Source organism: Onychomys torridus, chromosome 1 (genome assembly GCF_903995425.1).
Source record: "Onychomys torridus chromosome 1, mOncTor1.1, whole genome shotgun sequence".
Classification (NCBI taxonomy): Eukaryota; Metazoa; Chordata; class Mammalia; order Rodentia; family Cricetidae; genus Onychomys; species Onychomys torridus.
The window spans coordinates 31,658,788-31,675,424 of record NC_050443.1 but is presented as its reverse complement, the minus strand read 5'-3'; the positions used below and the strand labels follow the sequence as shown (position 1 = coordinate 31,675,424).

Genomic DNA, 16,637 nt, shown 5'->3' with positions numbered 1-16,637 from the left:
ATGTTCACTCCTGTGTTTCCTTTAACAGATAGATCCCTGCCTGGCATGCGGTAGAATGAAGTATCTGCTCATATTCACACACACACACACACACACACACACACACACACACACACACACACACTCCTACAGACCCTGAGGGGATGGAGGCTGAGGCTTGGGGCAGTAGGCAGGCAGACCCCTGCTCATTGACCATATCTTCACATCCCAGCCTCCTTCGCACTACAGTCCTGCAGTGTGCTCACAGGGGAGCTCTTTGCATCCTGCTCTGCATATCTGAGCCCAATACCCTACTTGGAGCAGTGCCGCAGGGATGCCTGCCGCTGTGGACAGCCCTGTCTCTGTGCCACGCTGGCCCACTATGCCCACCTATGCCAGCGCCATGGGCTCCTGGTTGACTTCCGTGCCCATCTGCCAGCCTGTGGTGAGTGAGTGCCCCACCCCTGTACATCATGGGACCTAGATTCCAGTCTCTTACCCACCTACATGCTCAAATGCAATGCCCTGTCTCCTCCAGCCTGACTTCCATTCACTGCCCACTTCTCTTTCTGCTGACATGGCTTGACACTTGACCTGACATATTGCTCGGGATTGCTTCTCTAACCCATGCATCAGTCCATCAGTCCATCACCAAACCCTGTGAGTCTGGCCAAGTTCAAGTTAGCCCCCTTCTCACCTCCTCTTCCGCCGTCTCCATGGGCAGAGCCCCCTTCTCACTGCAGAAGAATGGGTTCTCATAAGAGCACCGAGGCTGATTTGAGGTCACACTAGTGTATGACCCTCCATTGCCCTCTGGGTCTTAGTCCTTGCTGCCCTGAGCCCCGCAGAGCCTGGCTCCCTGTGCGCTTTTACAAAGACGTGGAGACAAAGGAATTGTGCTGGGAGCCAGGGTTCTACTCCAGCCTGACAGGTAACATGTCATGTAGCCCTGTGCAAAGCTCTATCACTCTGAATTAGTTTCTCCAGAGGTGTTTGGACAGAGCCAGTGGTTCCCAACTCCAGCTGTACATAGAGACACAAAGAACTTGAAAAAATGTTCACATCTTGTCCACATCCTATATCAGTGAAAACGTCACTCAGGTTGTGGGTTCCAGGTGTCTGCAGTGTTGAGAAACCCATGTTAAGTGGCTTTGATGAGCAGCCTGGGATGGAAAACAGCTAGTGTTGGCATTTCAGTGGATTTGTTGGCCTTGGTGCTGGGTGAGGCTCCTGGGGAGTGGGATGGTGGCCCCGTGAGGAGATGGCAGGCCCGAGGCTTGGAACGAAAATCTAAAGAAGCTGCTGGAGAGAGTATGTGATCTTCACAGCGAAGGGTGCAAGCCTGTGCATATTCACACACCTGTGAGGAACGTGTGTGTGTGTGTGTGTGTGTGTGTGTGTAATGGCTGGATGCTGAGCCACTGGGGTCTTGACCTCCACTCCTCCTCCAGGGTCATGATCTAAGATCAGTTCCTTTTCCAAGCTGAATGTAGTGATGTTCTGGCATTTCAGTACAATGAGAAGCATCTTTGACCTTGAGCTGCTATGTGACCAAGGTGGGGGCAAATGTCTTACCCTCTCTGATTCTCAGTTTTTCTCATCAAAATGTTAAATCCACCCCACACAATTGTGGGAAGAAGAGAGACCAAGCTCAGCTTTTCTTCTGATAGCACTGTCCTGTGAGGCCACCAAGGAGTACAGCCCATGTGTGGCTCTGTGTGCACAAACCTGCCAGGACCTGGCCAGCCCTGATGTCTGTGGGGCTAATAGTGGTGGCAACTTCAGCAGGGATGAGTGTGTGGAGGGTTGCACCTGCCCACCAGACACGTATCTAGACACAAAAGCAGACCTCTGTGTCCCCAGGTGAGTGAGTGGCCAGCCTGGTGCCTGGGTGTGGTGGGGCATGAGACTGGGCTCTGCTCTGGACAGCTGGTCTGAACTTCTCCTACCCTGCTTCCCTTCACCCTCTCCTGGGCCTTGTTGGAAGAGGTGAGTTGCTCCTTCTGAACCTGTTCTCAGGCCTCTCTCTCTTTCCTGTAAAACATGAACCAGTCACAGCACCTCACTCTTCCCAGCTCTCTTCTTCCACGAACATCTGTGTACATCTTAGCATGTTCTGGACGTTTCTAGGCTCTGAGAATCCAGTAGTGAATGGAGTAGAGTCTAGCTCCCCAAGTCCACAATCCAAGCTGGCAAGATAGACGCCGCCAAAACAGGCACTTAGGGGGCTGGGGTGGTAAGGAGAGCAGGAAGGCCACACAGAGGATAAGGCCAGGAGTCCTGGGCTGTCACACACAGGTGAGGCAGAAGTGGCATCTGAGTGCCCCTCCCCCAGGTGAGGGAAGGCAGGGAGGGAGTCTAAGGTGAGGTAGCACAGCTGGAGGAAGTTGGCTCAGTGGGACTGGAGGCAGTATGGGAAGAGTAGTAGATGGTGATCCCACACGATCTCAGGATGACTGGCAAGGCTCCTGCGTTCTTGGCCTCAGTTTCACTGTCTGTAAAATGGCCTATTAATCACTTGGAGGTTTTCCAGTAATGAGGGGAAGGAGTTACCCCCTTAGGTGGCCAAGAGAATCACTCAGGCTTAACACACTGCAGAACCCTTCCTAGGTCTCAGCTGAGTGCCCACTATTGCCCACTAAGGCCTCTGTGAACTAGCGGGGAAGATGAGGAGCAGCTGGAGAGTACTGAGAAAGAGGATTCCAGGGTCCCTCCCATGGGTCCCCCAAGCCCTGGCCTGTTCTACTGTGAGACCAGCACTGTTGGAATCAGCTGTAGGAGTTGTGTGATAAAGACGTCAGCCAGTGAGCTCAGATGAGTCCAAGGATCAAAGACACAGTAACATCCTTACATCCCAAGATCCCAGAGAGGAATCCAGGAGATTGCCTGGGAGGGCCGAGCCTGAGTCTCCAGCCAAGCGTCAAAAGAGTCACTGACCAGTCAGGACAGATGCTGGGCCAGCAGGGCTCCGATGCCACCCCAGAGCAATGGACTGGGGCCGGGAGGTAGAGTTCTGAGCAGGTCACCTCTCTGATCTTGGCTCTGAGTTAGGTTGTCTCTGGGAGGGTCAGTGCTTACATAAGCTCAAAATATGGCCTCTAACCTGGCACTGGGTTCTGCCGCTGACCTCAGCACCAGGTGGGCTTTCTGGTCCTCTGGAAGCGTGTTCATCCCAGGAACTGCTGCTGCCTCTCTGCACATCCTCACGCCTGCAGCAGACTGGTGGTGGGCGGCCTGACCTGACTGTCTTCTTTCCTGCTCCTGAGTCTGCTCTATTCCTTCTTGCTTTCTGTAGGAACCAATGTTCTTGCCACTTCCAAGGAGTGGACTATCCCCCTGGGGACAGCGACATCCCTTCCCTGGGCCACTGGTGAGCTTCCTTGGGCCTCAGCTGCAGGAGAGGTGGTACCCATCCCTCACTCTGTGCAGGGTGCTGGGGGGGGGGGGGGAGCAGGGTAGTAGGTAGGGATGACTGTCTGAAGCCCGCAGGGCCCAAAGGCAATAGCATGTTCTGGGTGGGTCCTGAATGACTGGCCAGGCTGATGTAATTCCCCCAACTCTCTGCAGCCACTGCAGAGATGGAGTCATGAGCTGTGACAGCCAAGCCCCAGGTAAGCAGGGGGGGTTTGGGGCAGTGGGGGGAGAAAGAGTGAAGAGCTGGGGTGCTGGTCAGGATGGGGGAGCTACTCTAGCTCACCCTGCCTTGGGTGTTGGTGTTCCTACACTCTTGGCAAAGGTCCCAGCTTAGAGAGTGGTACCCTGAAACCCTATCCCGGCCTCAAACTGTTGGAGGGCACATGGGGGTCTGAGCTGCTGCTTATCTTTGCTGGTCCTGAATTTTCCTAGTCTGAGCTGCCAAGTATCTTCTGAGACTGGTTCTGCCCAATCCAGTGGTGGACACGGGGTTGCAGAGAAGAAAGGACTGGAATTTACAGCTCCTTCACAACACAGAGATAGGGCACAGCTGGGACAGTGGTGGGCAGCTGTTGGGTGTCTCCACAGCACAGAGATAGTAGGGCTGGGACAGCGGTGGGCAGCTGTGGGGTGTCTCCACAGCACAGAGATAGGGAAGGGTGGGACAGCGGTGGGCGGCTGTGGGGTGTCTCCACAGCACAGAGATAGGGAAGGGTGGGACAGCGGTGGGCGGCTGTGGGGTGTCTCCACATCACAGAGATAGGGAAGGGTGGGACAGCGGTGGGCGGCTGTGGGGTGTCTTCACAGCACAGAGATAGCAGGGCTGGGACAGCGGTGGACAGCTGTGGGGTGTCTGGAGCTGGGCAGAGCAGGAGTGGTGGACACTGTCAACAGAGAAACCCACTGAGAACAGGGCAGGGATGGGCACAGAGGAGAGCAACAGCAAGCATGTGGCAGGTGATTAAGAGCAGGCCTTGGGCTTGGGTCAGCTGTGTTCACATCCTGCCCTGCACCTGCCAGCTCTGCAGCCCTGGGTGACATGCCTCACCTCTGTGAACCTTCACCTCCCCTTTCCTAGATAACCCTCCATCCCATCCTCATTCCCTGTGCCTCCCGGGAGCGTCTTTACTTTGGTCTCTTCAGGCTTGGAATTTCTGCCTCTTTGGGATCTGGCTCTTCATTCCTCTGCTCTGTGCTCTCCTGGCCATGGGACTTTCCCGCCTTCTGTTGGTTTCCTAAAACAATCACTAGCATAAAGTGTGACCATGCACGGCAGATTTTGCTGAAGAGGGGGGGGGGGGGGGGGGGGGGGGGGCTATATCAGAGAAACATGCAATAGGGAATTGACTTCCTCTCTTCAAAATTCCCTGGCCACCCTTGTAGACTACTTGGCTGTCTGTCTTTGGGTCCCTCTCCTGGTCCTTCTGGGGTTCTTCCTCTCGGTTCCCACTGCCTTTAGACAGCAGAGTAGCTATGGGGACACCTGCACAGTACTTGCAATAGAAGGTAAGGTAAGTGTGCAGGAAATGCATGGGGTAGCCTCCATTAAGAGGTCCTCTTTGGTAATGGGTGCTGCTGAGGGGGGCTGTCCTGTTACTGAGACAACACCTATCTGTCTTGTCCCTGTGATGTGGGAACCCACTTTATGTCCAGAAGCTGTCCATCTCTTCCGGTCATCCACGGAGCAGCACCTCCAGCCCAGGTCGGGGGTGTGCAGCATCTACCCCCTTTTCTTCTAGCTGCTGCCTGTCCAGCAGGCCAGGTCTTTGTGAACTGCAGTGATCTGTCCCCGGCCCCTGAGCTCAGCAGGGAGAGGACGTGTGAGCAGCAGCTGTTGAACCTGAGCATGCCAGCACGTGGTCCTTGCCTGTCGGGCTGTGCCTGTCCCCAGGGGTACGGATCTACATTGCTACAAACTCTCCTACCTAAAGGGTGACAGATAGCTGAGTTCAGGGTTGGGGGCGGGGAAGACCTCACACAGCCTGGGATGGAGGAGACAGTGTGGCTGTGTTGCCCGTAGGGAGCCCGGGAAGGAACAGAAGCTCAGCCTGGAATGGAGCTTGCCAGGTTCTACTTCTTGTGAGCCATGTGACCTTGGATGAGGAAAGCATCTGCTCCTCTGATGCTCAGTGTTTCCTTTGTAATACTTGGCACCATAGCGGGTGGATTTAAAAAGGCATCAAAGTGGAAGCACCAAGGCATGTGTCTGATGTGCCCCAAATGCCCGAGAGACCCACTGATCAAAGATCAGGCACAAGGAAACCTGTGTCAGCTCTCAGCCTCCATCCTTGACTGAAGCCTTTGGGTAGAGAGGGTGCCCCTGGGATAACCCCAAAAGAAAGTCACATCCACCAAGAGCAGCCTCCTTCCTGGGTCCCCAGATGCCGTATGGGGGCTGTGTGGCAGCTGCAGGAGCTGGGCCTGTGGATGCGCTCCGTACCCAGGGCCCAGTGGTCGGCTCCGCCAGTGACATTCTCAGGTCTGGGTCAACGAGGTCCCCGGGCACCACTCTGTCCCATGCCTTGGCAGCATGGCGTTGTGCCCTTCAGTCTATGTTGAGATTTGTGGCCACTTGGGAACTGTGGCTCTGGCCTGACAACCAAAGGGAATGAAATGAGGTTCAGAGCTTCTGGGTGGATGGGATGAGAGACAGCGTGTTGGAGCTCTATAGTGTGTAAGACACTAAGGTTACCTCTGTCAGTCTCAAAGCAGGGAGACACTTACTCTTATTCTGCAGAAGACAACACAGGCCAGGGCCAGAGTGGGGAATAGTCCGCTGAAGGAGCCAGACTCAGACCAGGTCTCCTCTATTGCAAGCTCTGCTCCTTGCCCAGAGTGGCAGGGTCTACAGTGTGGGGCACGTGCCAGCTCCTTCCCTAGCCAGGGCACTTCCCTGCATGGGATCCTCATCTCGCCTCTCACTTGCAGCCACCCAGGCCTCAGACCTTGAAGTGTGTCACTGGAGGCCTCTTGGAATACTGTCCTGTTTGCACAAACCTGCCTCTCAGTTTGAGGTCAGGAATGGCTAGGTCTCTGCAGTCAGGAGAGTCTTTCACTGTCCAGAGTGTGTCCACACAGACATACCAGGAAAGAGGCTTGGACTGGATCCTGGCTCTGGGTTTGGGTCTGCTCAGGATCATTTGAGGGTATGTAGGACACTCTGTGGGGAATCCACCTGTATTCACAGGGGCTCACCAAAGGGGATTTATGACAAGGGAGATAGTTCTACCATCCTGAAAAGTTCTCTTGATGGGAAAGGGCTCTCAAATATGCTCCAGTTCCACCATCACTAACTCCTCTCCAGGACTTGCTGGACCCACAATTACTTCTACGCTCCCTGATCACCATGGTCACCATGTCTGTCCAAATCCATCTAAGAATCTACAGTGCTGGGCACTGCCCCCAAAGGACCCTGGGAACATCACAAGGGGTGGGGGTGTCTGTGTCTGCCCTAGTCTGCTTCTTGTTGCTGTGGTAAACCACTCTGACCAAAAGCAACTTGGGAGAGGCAAGAGTTTATCTGGACTGTGCTTCCAGGTCACAGTCTGTCACAGAGAAGTCAGGGCAGGAACTCAGGTGGGAACTGGAGCTTAGCATTCTTATATGCCCAGGCCTACCTTCCTAGGCATGGCGCTGCCCACAGTGGGCTGGCCTTCGTACATCATAGCAGGTCTAGAAGGAGTGCTGTTCTGATCACTGCTTGCTGTGTCCCTCCAGCCTGCTCAGACATGGGGATGCATGCTTCCTGCTGGAGGAGTGTCCGTGTACCTGGAAGGGGAAGGAGTATTTCCCTGGGGACCAGGTAGTGTCTTCCTGCCACACCTGGTAAGTCCCCTGAGCTGGCTTCGGGTTTTTTTGCTGCAAAGGGTATGAGTTTTCCCTTCATCTTGTTTACACTCACAGCGACTGTTGTACACACAAGTATATGTATGTGAAGTAATACTTAGAATATGTGTGACTATTTAATGAATGGTCAGACATGTCTATGAACATACATGTTTGTAATCATGAAAATGTGTTTGCATATTTAAATGAACATATAAGACGTATGGGTATGAATAAAGGCATGTGAGTGAACATACATGGGCATACATAAAAAGGCAAGTGTCATAGAGCTAAATAAATTTATTAATATAGCAGTAGTTAGGAATTTACATATGTATATTGGTGTGTTCATATATATTTACATGCATACACATCTATTTAGTACACATACGTACTAAAGTAAATGTGCATTAAATATATATTTGCATTCACTTGAATGGCTATGTGTGTGAATATGTGATTTGTATTTTTCCTTATGAATACAGAAATGCTTACATTCAAAATGAGTGTGTATGTGGCTGTATTTCCACACTGTTCATTCAGTAATATTAGCATGCATATACAGAAGTGTGCACCTGGATTGGATTGGTTTCAGTAGAGACAGGCTGGGGCCCAGGAGCCTAGCAGAGACTCTTAGAGAGTCATCCAGCCAGAGGCAGCTGGCTCTCAGCTCCTGTCATGTATATGGTGGAAATGCTGTTTCTTCAGCTCAGAGGATACACAGGACGTGTCTTCATGTCAGTAGCATGGCCACCGTCAAGGCCAAGCGCCCAGATTGTTTCCATACACACCAGTGTGTGTGTGTGTGTGTGTGTGTGTGTACCACCAGCACCCTGGCTGTCTGACACAGGAAGTCCCAGGGTAGAGGGTCAGGACCCGGAGTCCCTTGCAAGTGTGCTCAAGTGTCCGAGTTCACGGCTGGTGGCCGGAGCTGGTTGGTTACAGTATTGAATCTCGCTGGCTTGAGCTTGTCAGAGAGTGAAGTCTTCAGCTCTTTCGGTTCTGCCTTTAAAACAGACTTCAAACCTGTCCACTTCTTCACCTTCTGACTGCTGGGACCGCACTGAGCCCCGGCGCAATCTGCTGCCATTGCCTCCCAGGTGGCCTTTCCATCCCCTCTGCCCAGTCAGATGGAGCCATCCCCACCTCAGTCCTCCAGAGGCTTCCTCTCTTGTTCCTCAGAAGAAGTCACACCCTCACCTGCCTTCCTGGACTGCATCACTCATCCCTCCTCTGCCCCCAAATCTCTCTACCCTCTTATCCTTGGGCTGTCCATCTTGGCTGTTATCACCTGAGTGTTCTTCAAGGACATTGTAGTCGGCACCCTGTTCCCACAATGCTCTTCTTCCAAATGTCCCTGTAACTAACTTTCTCTGGTCCTTGAAGTCTCTGCTCCCTCCTCTCTGCCAACCCTATTTCCTAAACACACCCTGTTTCCCTCCATGCCCCGCCCCCTGCCACAGCACTGCCTGCCTGCTAAGACAGGATACGTATGTCCTTCTTCTCTAGGATACAAGTTTCACTAAGCCAGTGGGTGTTTGCTCTGTTTTGTTCACTGATGTTTCTCAAATTCTTGGGAGAATGCCTGAGATGTGTCCATCACCGATGCTCTGTTGAATGAATGAATGCGTAATAAAAGGAGCCCCACAAATTTCCTCCTGCTGGAGGCTACGTTTGCGGAATCCCTCCTTTAGGGGCATAGCCCTTGCCTTCAGCAGGCAAAGGCTTCCTTCCAGCACAGGGTAAATCATGTTCTGTGACTGCCTCCGTGTGGGTGTGTTTCAGTGTGTGCCAGCGGGGTTCGTTCCAATGCACCCTGCACCCCTGTGCCGCCACCTGCACCGTCTACGGGGACCGGCATTTCCGCACGTTTGATGGGCTTCCATTTGACTTCGTAGGGGCGTGCAAAGTGCACCTGATCAAGGTGAGTTCTGGGGCGTGTTCGCCCAGCTGCCTCCACAGGCACCCAGAGTAGCCAGGGACCAAGACCTGTCAGATGTGTGAATGATCTGGTCTCCAGGCTACCATATAAGTGGGTGGGTGTGGAGATCTAAACCCTGAGTGCGGCTTCTAGAGGAGCCGGTCAGGGTGAAGGAAACCTTACTTTCGGTCCCCACATCATCACAGCCTTGCCCCACTAGTCCTAATGTTTATTCTGTCTGTGGTAGAAAGAGCCCCTGCCTTTTAAGCTTCGGTAGCAATGTGGGTCTGGTGGTCTGATAAGTACTGATCATCTTTATGGATTCTCTCACTTAATTCTCTCAGCAGTGGATAGATTGGGTTAGTTGTCCCCGTGTGACAGATGGGACACCGTGGGCTTGGGGAAGTTAGGGAACTTGCTTGAGGTGACACAGCTAGGCAGCCACAGAACCAGGAAACAGGACTAGAAAAGTGCCAGGCCGAGGGAGTCACCCGTTAAAACTCTGTTCACGGATAGGAGAGAGGAAGGGTGATGTGGAGGGCACAGGGAAGGCAAGAGTGCCCCAGAGGAAGAGGGTGCCAGCAGGATGTGGGGCAGTGCCAGATGTTCCAGAGACACTGATTTTCTTAGGCCCATCCATCTCATTATATGAGTATTGGCAATAACCATAAAGACAGAGCAGACATGCACTTGTTTATTTATTATTGGCTTTTGTGGTCAGGGCTGGCATCTGCTGGGTGAAATGGGACCTTTCACAGGGTCCTGTCTATGGACAAGCATTGTGCTGGAGTCTGTCTCGTCATTTCAATAACTCCACAAGATTCACACTGTTGAACTTGTGCCATTTGATTTTAGTATTTTTATTTGTCTACTTATTTTGAGATGAAGGTCTTTCCATGTTGCCCAAGGTGAATTCAGACTTTCAGGTTTGAGTGGTTTCCACCATGGCCTCTTGAGCAGAGGGACTACAGACACCCACTGTGGCGTGCCTATGTCTGTCTGTCTGTCTCTCTCTCTCTCTCTTTCACACACACACACACACACACACACACACACACACACACACACACACTATTTAGTTTACACAAATAAGACTCCACAGTTTTCTTTTTCCATTGGGCATTATCACACACTGCTGTGCATGCCGTGTTATTTTTAGTGCCGTTTGGAACACTCCATGCGGAGAGCGCTGTGCCGCACGGGGATGCATGGGCTTTAGCTGGGCTGCAGCTGACACTCACGTGACTCATGTCTTAGTCCTTAGGAGCGAAAGTGCTGCATGATAAGTGATGTGTGCCCACTCTTCCATACCGCAAGCTTCCCGCAGAGGACTTACACAGTCTGAAGGCCATCCCCTCTCTTCCCGTTATACCCGTTCACTCATTCATTCATCCCTCAGACCCTTTGGAAAAGTCACCACCTGCTAAACACAGCACTAGGCAGCCAGAAAATGAATCTGATTGTCAGGGAACTGAAATGAGCTGCCCAAAGCCACACAGCTAATGAGACGTAGGTTAAGGGCTGGTGAGATTCCTTGGTCAGTAGAGATCTTGCTTTTCAAGCGTAGGGGCCTGAGATCATCCAGAACTCACATAAAAGCTGGGCTGAACTTGTAGTTCAAGTGCTGGGGAGGCAGGAACAGGTGTATCCCTGAGGCTCCCTGGCCCACCCGAGCCAACTTAGTGAGTTCCAGGCCAGTGAGAGATCTTGTTTCACTGAAAAGGTGGACAGAATCTAACAACACCCAAGGTTGTCACCCGGCTTCCACATTGCATGGGTTACCTGGGTTACCACCATGTCACACACGAACACACATGTACCTCTACACCAACACTCACACACACACACACACACACACACACACACACACACACACACACACACACGGGTGGAAAAGTCCCTCAGTCCACATGCCTTCTCTCCTGTGCTGCTCACAGGATGAATCCTTTCCCTGGCTGTACCGGCTTCTTTTCTCCTCCTCAGAGTACATCAGAGCAGAGCTTCTCAGTGATGGTGGAAGATGTGAACTGCTACAGCTCCGGCGTCATCTGCAGGAAGTCCATCTCCATCAACGTGGGCAGCTCACTCGTCATCTTTGATGACGACTCGGGGGATCCTGTAAGGGCCTGCACTGGGGGAGGTTGGCGGACAGTGTGCAGTTGGAGGTGATGAGGCCGGAGAGGGTTGGGATCTCTAGTGCCACTGAAGCAAAAGCTCTGACTGGACTCTATGAAGGGTACGAGCAGAGGTCAGTATAGGGGTGAAGGGAGGAAAAGGTGTTAGTGAGGTACTGGAGTTGGGCAATGATTCATGACCACTTCTGGTTGATTTGGCATTGAGGGATGCTTGGGCTCAGGACTGACTCGTGCTGTCTCTCTAGAGTCCTGAGAGCTTCCTGGATGAGAAGCAGGCTGTCCACATCTGGAGAGCAGGCTTCTTCACACTGGTGCATTTCCCACGGGAGCATATCACCCTCCTATGGGACCAGAGAACCACTGTGCATGTCCAGGCTGGCCCTCAGTGGCAGGTAGTCATGAGACCTGAGCACCACCGTTTCCGCCATCATCCAGCCAGGGCTGAGGCAGGCTGCTGCTGTCCTTGGCTGAGATGTCCCTCGCTGAGGGCCTGATCACAACCCTGTCCTGTCCCTGCTACCCACCTGTTGTGGCGTCTTTCTCTGGCCTTGCCCCTCCCTTTTTAAGCCACTCTCCCCACAGTTACCCTGCGCCAACAGTCTTGGTGCTGTAGCTCAGCCCTGTTATACCAGCAGCTGACGCAGTACCCTCCCTCCTCTCAGGGTCAGTTGGTGGGCCTTTGTGGGAACTTTGACCTGAAAACTGTCAATGAGATGAGGACCCCAGAGAACCTGGAGTTAACGAACCCCCAGGAGTTCGGCAGCAGTTGGGCTGCAGTGGAGGTAAGGACTTCCGGCTGGCTGGTACCCCTCACTCTCTTCAGTGGGCCATATAAATCCTGGATGCAAGTCAGGGGAGAGCAGTATCGGTGTGCAGCTCTTCCTGGGAATGCGCTCTGCCTCTGACTGGTATTCATAGCCTAAAATTCCTTCCCTGTCCCACAAGGCAGGCAGCCCACGCTGCCCTTGGCCAAATGTGACTAGTAAAATGTTTGGAAAAGATGGAGTTCCTATCCTAGGTAAGGGAGCCCCCTAGTGTGGAAGGCAGGGCTTGTGGGACCCTGGCAGGTTTGTCCACCTTCTCCACCATCACCACTTTTGGCACGAGCTAGGACAACAGAGAAGAGAATTCTGTAGACTGAGGCAGTCCTCAGTGACTGCATCATAGAGAAGGTGAGGCCAAGGGTGGAATTTAGCAGATAGGCTGTGATTGGAGGGAGACCATGAGCAGAAGCATAGTGGCATCCCTGAGGGTTGGAAGGTGCCTACGCTGCCAAGTTGGGAGCTGTTGAGGGAACGAACGGCACTGAACTGAGAGCAGGAAACTCGATTTGTTGGCTTATCTTGGGCTTTCTGGGTGAACTTAGTCTTCTGTTGAAGTGAGGGGTCTGTGCCAGGAGAGGACCCATAACAACTCTTATCAGTCCCCAAGAGGCTGCCTGCAAAGTATCACTGAAAAGGACTGTGATTGATTAATTATGTCTGCCTTGGGTGCAGCAATGGAGAATGGTGATATGACTGTTTCACATATCACTTTCCTACACTGAGTGGATCGTAGTTCTTTGCAGAAAGATAGATAGAGAAGGGAGGCAGAGCAGTTGGGCATGGTACACATGCCCATTTTAGAAAAACTGAATGAGTGACTGATTTTTTTATTTGCGAACCCCTTCCCCACCAGTCCATATTTCTTTATTGCTTATAACTTTAGGCATGCTAGGGAGGCAGTGCATAATAATATAGGCCTGGGGAAGTAGGACCAGCTCTGGGGAAAGATGTGTTAACTTCCCTTTGCTGTATAACAGTGGTGTTCAACTAGACACCACTAAGCAACACTTCAATTCCTGGTGCTTAGGAATCAGAACATGAGGCTGGGTTTTCTACTCTGTGTCCCATAGGCTGTGCTCAAGGTGATATCCAGGGCTGGGCTCTCACCCAGAGGCTCCACATGTGGGTGGCCGTGGGTCATCTCCACTCCTGGACTTGTAGGCCTGAAACCTTTGGCTTTCAGTAGCTGTTGGCCAGAGAGCACCCTCAGTTCTTAGAGGCCACTCACTTCCTGTCATGTGGGGTTCCTAACATAGCTGCCTGCTTCCTCACAGCCAGTAAGGGACAGACTCCCAGGGAGGTGGGCTCTGGGACCTCATTGGATGCAATCATGTGATCACAGATACCCAACCTGATGTGTTCCCAGAACCTGGTGTGTTCCCAGAACCTTTGGTGTGTTCTGTTTGTTGGGAACAGGTTGGAGGCTGCTCCCACTCTCCAGGGGAGCGATTAAACAAGGATGTGGATACCAAGAGGGCAGTCTGGGGCCTCCCTGTTACCAGGCACAGGCACTTGAGGGATAGGGAGATCTCTGCTCCATGCCATAAGTGCGGCTTTTCCTTTATCCTGTAGTGCCCAGATACCCCTGACCCCCGGGACACGTGTGTACTGAATCCTCTCCGAGAACCATTTGCCAGGAAGGAGTGTGCTATTCTGCTCAGTGAGGTGTTTGAGACCTGCCACCCTGTGGTGAGTGCCTGTGTTAAGTGGGCCCTCCTTGACCCCTCCTAATTCCCTTCCACCTTCCAAGGACCTCTCCTTCTCAAAGACTCCCTTAAATGAAGGGAGACTTGGAGTGGCGGTGCACACCTTTAATCCCAGCACTTGGGAGGCAGAGGCAGGCGGATCTCAATGAGTTCGAGGCCAGCCTGGTCTACAATGTGGTTTCCAGGATGTCCAGGATTGTTACAGAGAGACCCTTTATCAACCGCCCCCCCCCCCCCCCCCACAAGACCCATCTCTTTTCCTCCACCCTCCTGCTTCTGTTCTGCTGAGATGATCCTTCCCAAAGTCCCTGTCACCCTGGGGCAGCCAGCCAAGCCTCTGCTCTCTGCAAACCCAGCTAGACCTGGCTCTCCCTGCTCATGAGCAAGTTCTGTTGCAGAGTGAGCACTGACCCCGTGCTGCACCCCTGCCTTTTCACTGCCTGCCATGGGATGAGGAGGTTGGGGTTCAGTTCCACGTGGCTCCTCCAGGGCTTCAAAGACCACTGCAGCCTGGCCTTCGTGTCCCCAGCCTGGCTGGGCAGGTCACACTCTCTGTCTGTGCTTTATCGGTTCCCTAGTCCCCCGAGTGCAGCATCCTGGGTTTCTTCCATGCGGACAGCTCATCCTACCTGGGACCGTCTTTATAAGTTGCTGTCACAGGAGAGATGCAGGCTTGACATTCGGAATCCTCTGACCTTCCCTAGGTTGATGTCACTTGGTTTTACTCAAACTGCCTGACGGACACGTGTGGCTGCAGCCGGGGCGGTGACTGCGAGTGTTTCTGTACTAGTGTGTCAGCCTACGCCCATCAGTGCTGCCAGCACGGGGTGGTCATTGACTGGCGGACCCCCCGCCTCTGCCGTGAGTGTTCCAGGCTATGCCCCCATGGCTGTATAGTCCTGTGTTGCAATTAGTGAGCCTGTGGTAAAGAAAGAGATGAGAAAGGGGTGCATACCATGTTCAAGGTCACTCGGCAGAGTGGGGTGGCTGGAGCTCATTCCTGAAGGGGCTGATCCTTAACCTCACTGCTAAGAGAGTTCCAAGTACTGGGCTCCAGGGCACACTGGCTTTTGCATGCTGTGTGACCTCAAACAAGCTGCTCAACTCCTCTGAGCCTCAGTTTTTATCACCTGAAAAATAGGAATAGACAGTCCCTAGCTAACTTTCTGTAAGCTCAAACAGGATAATGCACATAGAAGCCTTTTGTCAGCTGAAATGTGGAGAGAGGTCCTGTTTACTCAGAACAGTGTGGGCCTGTGGATACTGCCGATTGACACTTCTATGAGATGGAAATATTGTGCGTGCACACAGGCACATGTGCACACACATACAATTATATACATGCACTATCGGGATTATAAATATATACCATAAGACATACAAAATAAGTAAAAGGTGAAATAAAATGTGTAGAAGGTTAATTTCCTAAAATCTAAGGTCATTTCCTTTAGATTCCAGTATCCCACAGTAGGTTTTTTCCAACCTTGTGTTTGGGACAGTGGCAAGTGCCCAGGCTTGACAAGGGAAGATAATTTGGGTCTGCCCAGCTCTGCCAGCTGGGGCCGGGGTTCATCCCTTCTGCACAGCACAGGAGGAAAGCTAAGTCCCCACCTCGCAGACGTGGAGGACATGAAGTAACACAGTGCAGGTGTGGTGCCGCACAACACTGTTAACAGATACATGGCTGTTGGCAAATCCCCAGCCCCGGCAACTCCAGGCTGGGGGACCTTAGGGAGAAGATGGAGGAGCACCCACTTGGTTTCCTTTCTTCCTGCCTGTTCCCTGAGACCCTTCAGCACAGACGCTGGGTCCTGGTGGGGTCTCCCCTCTCCTGGCCTCTGGTAAGAACCTTCAGAAAGGAGAGGGGCACACATGTCTGGAGGACCTACCGTGACATGCGACATGTGTGTTGTTTCATGTAATAATCAGAACTAAGGCAAATCAGTTAAGGCTCTTAACAGGATGTGACATTTATAGGGATACTAGAAAACTCAGGAATCCAACACAATAACATTTTAATGCAGTATCTTTAAAAACTAAAATTTGCTACAAAAGTATTGTTGGTGAACAAATATCAAAGGTCAGTGTTACCAGTTTCCCCTGGGTCTAGGTTCCACGATGGCTCAGTGGAACCTTGTCACTGCTTATTTTAATGTTTTGATGGTGTGTTTATTATGAACTTTTTGTATTGATTTGCATATGTTTAGAATGTCACATTAAAGTAAGATTAGCTATTGACCTAAAGAAAGCAGAGATAGTTTCTCCAAAGGTTAATAAGGTTTTCAGTGGCCATCAAAATATCACGATGGGAATGCATGGACCCCACTGAGCTATGAGTTTATGGGACATTGAGGCAAGGAGGGATTTTAAAGGTGAGAAATACTACATGAGATATTGTAAAACCAATGATCCTGGGCCAGTGAGACAGCTCGGCAGGTAAAGGCGCTTTCTGCCAAGCCTGACAACCCAAGTTCATTCCCAGGTCCCCTGTGATAGAGGAAAAGAACAGACCCCCTCAAGTTGTTCTCTGACCTCCACATGCATGCCATGCCACGTGCATCCCCCCAGTAAACAACTAGATGTAACTTAGAGGCTAACACATTAAAATGAATGCTGTTCAGATCAACAGCAAGTCCTGCCAGTCCAAGGTTGGATAGATGGGGACAGACGTCCCTGCAAAAGTGTTCCTTGCATCAGTGGGTAGCCATTAGGCTGACTGGTCCATGAGCCCCAGAGATCCACTTGCCCCTGTCTCCCTAACACTGGCTTGAACTCGGTCCTCACGCTGGTAAGGCAAGCACTTTACCAACCGAGTCACCTCCCCAGCCCCCCT

General features: G+C 52.2%; 1 protein-coding gene across 1 annotated transcript in view; it reads left to right on the top strand.

Annotated features, from left to right (window-relative positions):
• Positions 1-16,637, top strand: part of Otog (otogelin) — an 81,458-nt gene that overhangs the window by 20,805 nt on the left and 44,016 nt on the right. The window contains 12 exon segments of the mRNA XM_036204130.1: positions 212-424; positions 1,650-1,842; positions 3,275-3,349; positions 3,547-3,590; positions 5,133-5,286; positions 7,111-7,218; positions 9,004-9,142; positions 11,123-11,257; positions 11,520-11,666; positions 11,937-12,056; positions 13,671-13,787; positions 14,509-14,665. Coding sequence (XP_036060023.1) covers positions 212-424; positions 1,650-1,842; positions 3,275-3,349; positions 3,547-3,590; positions 5,133-5,286; positions 7,111-7,218; positions 9,004-9,142; positions 11,123-11,257; positions 11,520-11,666; positions 11,937-12,056; positions 13,671-13,787; positions 14,509-14,665 — 1,602 coding nt within the window.